The sequence below is a fragment of the Sinocyclocheilus rhinocerous genome, unplaced genomic scaffold (assembly GCF_001515625.1).
Source record: "Sinocyclocheilus rhinocerous isolate Xijiao unplaced genomic scaffold, SAMN03320098_v1.1 scaffold1710, whole genome shotgun sequence".
NCBI lineage: Eukaryota > Metazoa > Chordata > Actinopteri > Cypriniformes > Cyprinidae > Sinocyclocheilus > Sinocyclocheilus rhinocerous.
Genome location: NW_015650690.1, coordinates 17,164 through 28,094, shown reverse-complemented (window position 1 = coordinate 28,094; position 10,931 = coordinate 17,164). Strand labels below are relative to the sequence as shown.

At 40.2% G+C, this 10,931-nt stretch overlaps 1 protein-coding gene across 2 annotated transcripts; it reads right to left on the bottom strand.

Moving 5' to 3' along the window:
• Positions 1 to 724: 724 nt before the first annotated feature.
• On the bottom strand, positions 725 to 7,874 carry LOC107712079 (protein DDI1 homolog 2-like). 2 transcript variants are annotated; one of them, XM_016517202.1, is made up of 10 exons: positions 7,505 to 7,874; positions 6,461 to 6,587; positions 6,118 to 6,378; positions 5,900 to 6,026; positions 5,660 to 5,787; positions 5,259 to 5,387; positions 5,052 to 5,155; positions 4,583 to 4,775; positions 3,668 to 3,719; positions 3,372 to 3,413 (listed from the first exon to the last, which is right to left on the bottom strand). In XM_016517202.1, the coding sequence occupies exons 1-9, from the start codon at positions 7,640 to 7,642 to the stop codon at positions 3,709 to 3,711; spliced, it is 1,218 nt and encodes a 405-aa protein (XP_016372688.1). In that variant the 5' UTR covers positions 7,643 to 7,874; the 3' UTR covers positions 3,372 to 3,413; positions 3,668 to 3,708. The 2 variants fall into 2 exon arrangements, with proteins under 2 accessions (XP_016372689.1, XP_016372688.1); XM_016517203.1 differs by lacking the exon at positions 3,668 to 3,719 and having other exon boundaries at positions 725 to 3,413.
• Positions 7,875 to 10,931: the final 3,057 nt, after the last annotated feature.

Below are 10,931 nucleotides of genomic sequence, written 5' to 3'. Positions count from 1 at the left end.
CCTGTCCAATTTCGTTCAACCAATTTTACTACATTTGATTGGGCGTTACTTTGAAGATGAAGATTACTTTATTATAGGCTGAACCGAACAATAAAAAAAATGTCATCATATCACGTGTCACATTTTTTAAATTACAAAATGTTTTGAGATAAAATTATTGCCATTACATTACACACTATATACATTATTTCGGAAAATGTACATAAAACAAAGATAATTTGAATACGTTTTATAAGAGAAAAAAAACTATTTCAATGTTTCTACTTCAAAATTTCACTTTTAATTCAATGTTCCTTGCCGTCTCTGTATTAAGTAACAGGAACGAACGAAGAATGTGCATAATACATTATATAAAACTATATGAAAACTAAACTTAAATCGTTAAATTTTCTTAATAAAACAGTTATTAATATAATAATACATAATTCTAACAATAATACATATTAATAAAAATATTTCGTAATATATATTTTGGTTTTGGGGTACAATTTAACACTTCAATGTGAGGTCCACCCTTTTATTATCAATGATGAATGGCCCTGCGTTAATTGGAAGTAATTTAAGTAGTCAATTTATCTAACATTAAAACACAAAGCATTATGCTTATGCCTTATTTTCTTGCACTTTCAAATTTTTGCAGTCAACTAACAGTACTAAAAAAAAAACACACAGCCACTCATTTGAAATATAAGAATCACTTTTTTCCTTTTATTTGGTTTTTAAACTGTATACAAGTTTAAACTGAGTTTCTCAAATAGATTGAACGCAAATTATATACGAGTCATATAATATGACCCAGAGATTAAAAAATAACAAGGTAGACATGACAAAAGATAAAAGACAGCTGGAAAAAGCACATCAGGACTTTACAATAAAATAAAAGTGTTTAGACAAGGGACAACAGATAAGAGAATAAAACACAGACTTCCCAACAATATGTAGTGGTAGCTGCCCTAAGGGCACACGGGGAAGAAAAAAAACCTTCCTGAAGACTACTTTGTCAGCACCAGCTTTTTCCTGTCCGTTTCATTTAAATCAAAAACACAATGTAAAACACTACAGCCACATCCACAACATCATGTATCTGATAAAAAGAAGTACTACTGATAATAAAAGTATGACTTCCCCTTCAGATTTGTTTTATATCATTAACAAAAGACTGACAATATTGTTCAAGGATGGACTATGAACACATACGAACAAGGTAATGGTAAGTCTATTCTTTAATAATTTCCAAAGGCAACCTATCGAAAATGTCAAGTTATACAGGATTGGCAACGATCAAATAAAATAATAATTGAGAAAATTACCTCAGCTTGAACATTATTGCCAATTCAAATAGGAAAAAAAAACTCTGAAATGGGTGTCTTACCAGTTTACTATCTGCTCCTATTGTCACAAAATAAATTTAGTAAGACGCTTCAGAAGATCAGTAAACATCAAGCACATAAATCAATTTTGAGATCTAAAACCATGCAGTCGTTGGAAGATTGGAAACGGATCTATTTCTGCCACGAGAGGAATTTTATTACCGAGCCCCACCACCTGAAGTAAATATTCATAATCCTGTAAAATGTCTGACAGTTTATCAAATTTATTCAAACCAAACCAATAAAATCAACAATCCATTACGAACTATTGAGGCAACATGCAAAAATTAAAAAAGACTGCACAGACATCATTGTTCTGTTGAAAGGGAAATATGGCCAGCTTCTCACAAATCTATTTTTTAAACATTATGTATGTTGGCAAAGTAGAGGAGCCAGAAGAAGACCATCAAGTACAAAACCACGAGGACTGCTAAAGGAAAACGACATGATGAAAAAAGGCTCATATGTTAACTGATGCCACCACTAAGAGTTGATTCGGTGTCTAAGTGGGCACAGTGATCTTTCTTGCAAGCAGTACCAATAAGGCAAGCTCTACGCTGCCTTGAGCCTGTTCCAGCGCCTCAGCAGCCTCAAGGGCTGAAAACCCTGATGCCTGGATCCTCTGAATGTGCTCAGGTGGAAACTGTCCCATCGAGGGTTGTGGTGCAGTTTGGATGGAGTCTCCAAGAAAAAGAGGATCCATCTCAGTGGCTTGAGGAGATGCAACAGGCCCTAGGCTGGAATTGGTTGATGAGCTAGCTGCTACAGAAAGCGGGCGCTGCTGAGACAGGTCAGCTGAGATGTCAATGCCTGAGGTGTTTTTGTCCACAATGCCCTGCCCTTGCTGACCCTCAGGGAGCTCAAGATCTCTCTGGGAAGAAGTCACCGGCCCAGAACCTTCTTCAAAAACAAGGGCCTGATTTCCTTCAGCTGCATCAGGGCACGCAATCGTTTGTTCCACTGTGGGATCTACCAGTCTAGAAGGCTGGTTCTCTGTGTGCCTTGGATGGCTTGGTGTTGGCATGTCTGGAATATCCCTCATTGATTGAGAAGTAAAGTCAGCTTTGGCAACACTTTCCTCTTTGTCGTTTGTTGTGGCAGTATTAAAGGATGAGTCAATAGTTGGGTTCAGAATGACATGGTTTCTTGCAGCAGGATTCTGGTCCACCTCATCAACATCTTGTCTTGGTGTAGTATCATTAGCATCAGATACAGGAATCCTTCCAGAAACTGTTGGACAACTGTTGGACATCAGAAGTTTATGGAGCTCCTTAAGGGCTTGAGCCAAGGAAGGGATGTTATCCATCTCTGGCGGGTCTCTTTCACAGGGTACTACACTCTCAGAATCTGAATGGACAGAAGAAATGGCTGGCTCAGCATTACAGGGCTCAAGGTTCAAATCTGGAACAGGCATGAGTTGTGGTTGAGCCCCTGAAACATCCTCCATCATACTACCTTGGTCTCTCTGGCACTGATCAGGAAAGTCATGGCCAGCTTCTAGTTTTGCATTGGAAGAAACATCCATGTCCACTTCCTGATCCAGTGTTTGAGTCTGAGACCTTGGGTTAAAAAGAATAAAGGGAGATTCTGCTGCTACAGTCCCAGAGGAAGTGTTATTCTTCCCCAAATCCGCATCTATCGGACTGCCGGAATCTCCTGAAACAATGTCGCCTGTCACCTCATTGTCCTCGGGTACAGTACTAGAGAATGGTTCCTGAGAGGGAAGAGTGCTTGGGATAGGAGTATCTGCATCTGTTTGCAAGCAAGACGATGTCAGATCTGCCAGTCCTTGGGACTGAGATCTAAAGGAGTCATCAGAGGGATCTGGAGAGGGTTCACCCAGTTTCAAGGGTTGAAGCAGAGAGGATTCAATCGATGTGGGAATTTCAACTGGGGACACTCCCTGGTTTATAGAGGCTGGGGCAGACTTGGAACGGTCTGGGGTGAGACTGTGGGGGTGACTTGAGGCTGAGGATGTTGTGGGTTGGTTGAGGGGTTTAAATGGCAGGGATTGTGGTGAGGTAGTTTTTCCATCTTCAATATCTATGAGAGAGACATTAACTGATGAAGTTGAAATTCTACATTGAAGCAAGTTATTTAAACCATGCAAATTCAGCAAACACTGCAAACCATGCAAAATAGTCAGCATCATAGACAGGCAAAGATTAACTTATTTCAAGATATTACTCACAAAATGGAGGGCTTTCCTGTGCACACCAATGTATATCATATGTCCAATATTTACTGGGTCAAATACTGTATCAGGCTAATGAATATACCCATTGTCAATGTAGTACCTGGTAAGTAGAGCCCTCTCCAGGTGTCTGTCCATATGACATCAGTTTTGTCCTGCTCATAGTTAGGGCACACAAACGCCACACATTTCATGCAATAAGAGGCAAAAATTAGCGAAAACACATCCAGAGAAAGAGAAAAGAGAGGCATGCACCTAATAATCACATTAGCTACACAAGGTGGCGTTCAACCCACATAAGGCTTTAGTGACCATGTCATAACTTAAGAATATATTCTGAAGAGCCAATGTTCTACTGATATTTGAACCCATGTTTCCTCAGACAGTTTTATCAGTGTTACTTTGACAGGCATGTAAAGCATACATCCTTCAAAAGATTGGAGTCAGTAAGATTTTTAATGTTTTTTAAAGCAGTCTTCTATGCTCACTAAGACTACATTTATTTAATCAAAAAGATAGTAAAAACAATGAAATATTATTACAGTTTAAACGAACCAAAGATGTAAATATAATTTATAAGATGTGACAGAAACAGATGTGCTGCTCAATGATGGTGTGATTAAGTGAAAGTTACACAGATCAGCATTTATTTGAAATCTTTCATAATAACACAAATGTTTTTACTCTCACTTTTGATTAATTTAATGCATCCTTGCTGAATAAAATTAATTTCTTTCAAAAAAAATCTTACTGACCCCAAATGTTTTAATGGTAGTGTATTTTATACACACATTAAGCACCACCTTGTGAACTGGGGGAGTGGTTCTGCACTGCAACCAGAATAAACGGACTATACCAAAACTGTTAAAAATGTTATATTCTTCTAATCCCTAAACAAGGAAATCCTCATAATTCCACAACTAATGAGTATTCGTTCCTTGTGTTAAAATGTAACTCTAGCTTTTATTCCAACCATAAAAGCCATGCCATCTGTTGGTCTACATATCATGCATCTCACCGCTGTCCTGCACAGATCTTTGTATTGCCTCTGCCAGTTCTCGATCTGCAATCTCCTCAGGCCGGGTCTCCTCTCGTCCCTCTGGCCCATATGCCAGCCGGGCACACTCGGGTAGCTCTGCCTCAGGTAGAAAACTTGTCTCTGTACCCGTCGTCCCAATGAGGAGGACATTTTTCTTTAGGTCTATGGAGCACTGAATGAGAGCAAATGAAGTTAGAAGATAAGATCGACAGACAGTATTTGTAAGATTAAAGGAGATATAAAATATTTTCCTGAGTACACAGACTGACAATGATACGCAGACGAGACAAAGTACTCTCATTTGCTAAAGCATCTAGGGAATATAGAAAAAGTCTGCATCCTCAACTTTGTTTTATTCCATTAAAGCAACATTAATGGCATGGCAAACAGATTCCATTACGGGAAATAGATTATTTGATTGGCTATGAACCAAAGTTTCCAAGCAGACCTGGTGTCTCTTCAGCATGTCAAGGCCTAGCAGCATATCCATGGGCTGATCTTCCAAAATGGAGAAAGAGCAAGGCAGGAAATCTCCTTCTATCTGCACCTGGGCTGGACGTAAAATATATATTTAGTATGAGAAGATTTGGGAACAATAATGTTGGAGGAAATGCATAATGAATATTAAAGGAGCAGGTCTAAATAAATGCCGTACCCAAATGAACTCTGCCTATAATTTTCTGGGTGCCAACACCTTTGGCAATGCCTGCCCAACGTCTGTCCACTAGACGCATGATGTTACATCGCTCTGCACATGCTTGGCTCATAATTGTCATCTGAGCTCCTAAAGAAGGATAACCAGAAAGACAATAAAAATTAGTATATAATATGAAAAAACTCTTTAAAGTATTAAAGGAGTGTCAAACACATAAGCAAAAATAGCACACAACTGAAAATAACTCACCTGGATGCTGTATATTAACCCAAAGTATTTGACATTTGGTTATTAAGGCATAATGTTCAACATGATATTACTTCCAACAATATATAACAAAAGCACTCAACAACATAATTTCCAGGGGACTTAAAAAGAAAATCAAAAACACAATTTACTACCTGAGTCAACAAAGGCCTTTACTGGGTGTCCGTTGACTTTGCAGTTGATGTAGAGCATGACCACCTGGCCAAAACTCTCAGGTGCTTCTTCCATAGCAATGGTCATATTCTCCTCAATGTTGTGCTGTCTGGAAGTTAAAAGTAAAATGTCACAAATTCAGTGCTTTTCTTTTGTTTTATAATCCCTGTGCCATAGACCATGTTTTTGCTTTGCATGTAATCTCACCCCTTATTTGTTACCTGATTTCTTCCTCAATTTTGGCCTGAGCTTCCAAGTCAAAAGGATCTGCAGTCAGCAGTTTGATTCTCTCCTGCTCTCTTCGGGCTCGGTCCTGCTGCTGCTCCAATAGCACCTTGGTGAAGCGCTCTGAAAAGAAGAAATCAAAATTATTCTGTCACTTAGGAAAAAACATTCAGTCATCCATATAGATGCATTTAGGCCCATCATCTTTATTTACCAAGGTCTCCACTCAGTAGAGCCTCAGCAAGAGGAGGGTTTCGCTCCTTCAGCAAAGACAGTTCATGTGGATTTGCCAGCAACATGTCACGTAGCAAGGTAGGATTGTCCAGTCCCTGAGGAGAAAGGGCTGAGCCTGGTGCGTTGGTAGCTCGGGGCGGCTGTGACTGGGTGGCACTGGGACGCTGGGCTTGGTGCTGTCTGTTTTGGCCTGAGGAGGTCCCAGGAACAGCAATGGAACTGAAATCGATGCGAGGCAGACCTAAGACATTAAGATTCATTATGATTAATGCCATAAGCTCACGTTGATCCATTTTTAAATAGATCAAGTTATGCTGGTTTACCAGGAACTGTGGGTTGTGGCCCTAGTAACCTCTCTGCTTGTCGTAACACTACCACATCTCCATCCTTCAGTCCATAGTTTCCCAGGGCTTGGGTGGGATCATGTAAAGGCTGCTCTGCATATGAAATCTGTAGAGCAAAGGTTGCATTATTTTTGTTCAATATATGAAAACACAGTATATGATCTTTTTCTCAAAACAGCTATGAAAATCGTGAGCATTTTAAGTTTAAAATATACCAACTCACAATTACAAATGTCTTAGTACCGAACACTATGTGTAATAAATGATATCTTACGGTTTCAATTCATGCACCATTAAATAGGCATACAGAAAAAGTTTATCTTTCAATTTTCAACAAGTTTCATCTGCTACCAAGACACACCTATATCAAATAAAGACTCTGTCATGTTTGTTTTAACTATGGAAGTTCATTTCCGCCACATAAGAAAACAATCACGCTTTGGTAAAGCATAATTATGAGAGAGAGAATAAAACGATGACTAACTTACATAAAAAGTCAGTCGAAATTATGAGACACCAAGTCACAATTATTACATAAATGTATTACAAAAAAATTACATAAAAAATAATAATTCTGACAGAAATGACATTTTATCTCACAACTTAGGTTTAGTGTGACCATTTTGACTATTGATCACATGATTACGTCAATATGTAAAGTATATATATGTAAAGTCATAATTATGATTTAGGAAAAAGCATGATTTTTATTTTTGTTATGTGGTGGAAATGGTTATGTGGCTTCCATGCTTAACAGTGCACAATTCCGTCTATTACAGTTTCCTGATATGATTCGTGTTTAGCAAACAAAAACGTTTAATTGACATAGGTCAGCGTGGCAAATACAGCTATGGCCTGTTAATCTTTCGAAATCTGGGGTTTTCCAGAAGTGTTGACAGAGGCTCAGTATGCTATTAATAGAATGGACCTGCCGGCTTGTTTGGCACTAATTTGTTTAGTCAGGTCGCTTAGCATAGAGGCTAAATAACTTTAACTGTTGCAACACTTTTGAAAGATGTTTACCTGAATCTCCCTGGCTGGTATTCCTGATTCTAGTTCGCAAAGAGCCAAAAAATCCCTGAGTTCAAGCTCCGGGGACACGTCGAGGGCGAAAGTGGTTTCCGAGCGGTCTCTCGGTTCACAAAACACTGTGAGCAGCATTGTGCTCGGGGTCAATGGAACCCGGTTAGCGCTACTCACTGTCAGAAACTGCCGTTACTCCGAAGTTTTTCTGTGGGAAACGTGCCCAGGACTGTCCCGTTAAAACACTGTGTAATATCTGGTTATGAAGAGATTAAGCGCATAAAGAAACAAGCCAAAAAGCAACCACAGTTCACTAATAAAGAATTCGTACACTTCCTTTCCACAGCTCTTCAGCCACTGCCGTAAACCAATCACGTGTGTCGTAGGAAGACAGGAAGTCAGAAACAACATACAACGTCAAAACAGTAGCAAATTTTGATAAATGTTCGCAAAGAGCCAAAAAATCCCTGAGTTCAAGCTCCGGGGACACGTCGAGGGCGAAAGTGGTTTCCGAGCGGTCTCTCGGTTCACAAAACACTGTGAGCAGCATTGTGCTCGGGGTCAATGGAACCCGGTTAGCGCTACTCACTGTCAGAAACTGCCGTTACTCCGAAGTTTTTCTGTGGGAAACGTGCCCAGGACTGTCCCGTTAAAACACTGTGTAATATCTGGTTATGAAGAGATTAAGCGCATAAAGAAACAAGCCAAAAAGCAACCACAGTTCACTAATAAAGAATTCGTACACTTCCTTTCCACAGCTCTTCAGCCACTGCCGTAAACCAATCACGTGTGTCGTAGCTTACTGAGATAGGAAGTCAGAAACAACATACAACGTCAAAACAGTAGCAAATTTTGATAAATGAACTGAACAATTAAATAAATAAAATTAATTAAATTGATTTATGTATTTAATTACATTAATTTAATTAAATTTTAAAAAGCGAATAATTCTATATTTTAATTAAATTCTTTAAAAGTTCAATATCACAAATTTACTTATTGGATTGAATCATACATATATACATACACACACACACACATACATACATACATATACATATATGATTCAATATACTGGAGCTCCCCATCAAATCCATCAGCCTAGGGTACAAGCAAGACAAGGCACGCCTTGTATTGGAGCTAAAGGACTCAGCGGACCCACTTATAAGGAGTGCGAAAGTCCCCATCCGCACAGGCCGCAAATGGAAGGCACAAACTGAAGTACAGCATGCTATCTCTAGTCTGCAACATCGAGAGGTGATGGGGTTAGTCCAGACTGGGGAGCGCCACAGCACCTCTGGTCTAAAGCCACCGTGAGGCAGCAGAAGACCATGGTGGTGGATGAAATTACCACTGGAGCAGGAGCGCTTCCACGTAAAGGCAATATCCCAGGGCAGTCAAGGAGTCTGGACGCGATGGGATGTGAATGTGAACAGGCGCATCACCTGGACAGATATCTGGAGGGCGCCACAATCCAGGCTCAGCTTTCTGTTAAGGGCGACCTATGACACCCTCCCGTGCCCCCGGAACCTCACCCAGTGGTTTGGAGACGAGGTAGGCTGCCAGTCAATTAAAAAAAACTGGTTTTCTGTAAGGGGTAGGTTTAGGGTTAGGGGATAAAAAATATTGTTTGGTCAGTATAAAAGTAATGTCTTTGGAAAGGCCCTACAATTCAAAACAAACGCGCGTGTGTGTGTGTACCTTTTCTTTGTTTTGTTTTTTGGTTTCAAAAATTATTTGAAACCGTAACTATTATTTTTACAGAGATGCTAGGTTTTCAGTGTAGCCTCAGACTTTGCATGCATAGCCTATTTATTTAGACTTTTTGTTTGTGTGATTACTACGAGATTTATAACCCGATTAAGTAACTGTACTAATATCACATACAGTACATAAATTATATTAATATTACTACATAACATTCAATTTTGCTTCCTCTTCCTTTACCTCTATGATACTTGAAATCGACATTTCTCCCCTATCTCTTTCAGACCATAGTAGTAATTATTTGGCGGGATTGCCATGGGGTGTGCCATCTCCCCCATTCTCGAGGTAATCCTCAGAGGGGCCAGGCAAGTTGTCAGGGGCATCAAGCTACCATCAGGCGAGAGGCTTCCATCATCAAGTGCTTTGACAAGCTGCTTAAGTGGGCAAGAATGAAGAGCAAGGCTGAAAAATCAAGAAGTCTCTCGATAAGGAAAAGCGTGCTGCATGTCAGGACCATGTTCGTCGTTGGAGGGGAGCCCATTCCTCGGCTGGATGAGAAACCATTGAGAAGCCTGGGGAGGCAATACACCGCAGATTTATCCGACAGGCAGATGGGGAAGCTAGCCAGGCAACAACTTGCAAAGGGCTTGGCAAGAATTGAGCAAAGCCACCTGGCTGGGAAGCACAAAGTGTGGTGCTATCAGCACATATTATACCAACGTGTGCTGTGGCCTCTAAAGGTCTATGAAATTCCCATATCGGAGGTTAGCAGGATGGACAGCCTCGCCAATAGCTATATTCGAAAGTGGTTGGGCTTGCCCCGCTGCTTTTCAGATGCAGGTCTCTTCGGCTGGAATATGCTGGAGCTCCCCATCAAATCCATCAGCCTAGGGTACAAGCAAGACAAGGCACGCCTTGTATTGGAGCTAAAGGACTCAGCGGACCCACTTATAAGGAGTGCGAAAGTCCCCATCCGCACAGGCCGCAAATGGAAGGCACAAACTGAAGTACAGCATGCTATCTCTAGTCTGCAACATCGAGAGGTGATGGGGTTAGTCCAGACTGGGGAGCGCCACAGCACCTCTGGTCTAAAGCCACCGTGAGGCAGCAGAAGACCATGGTGGTGGATGAAATTACCACTGGAGCAGGAGCGCTTCCACGTAAAGGCAATATCCCAGGGCAGTCAAGGAGTCTGGACGCGATGGGATGTGAATGTGAACAGGCGCATCACCTGGACAGATATCTGGAGGGCGCCACAATCCAGGCTCAGCTTTCTGTTAAGGGCGACCTATGACACCCTCCCGTGCCCCCGGAACCTCACCCAGTGGTTTGGAGACGAGGTAGGCTGCCAGTCAATTAAAAATGTTAATCTAATTAATTACATGATGTGTCGATTAATTAATCTAATTAATCGCAAATTACATTTGGCTATGAAAATACCCCCAAAAGATTATGTAATGCTATTTTTTGTGTTAAATGAGAAAGTATTAAGTAGACATTACGAATAGCAGCTTTAGAAAGAAATATTTTATTTGATTCAACATAAACAAAATTTACATATGGGCCTGAACGTTTAGGCTACAACGGCCCAACATAAACTATGGAACATAAAAGAAGATAATTTGAGAAATATGTTACAAAGAATGTTCATATTTTCATAGCCAAATGTAATTTGCGATTAATTAGATTAATTAATCGACACATCATGTAATTAATTAGA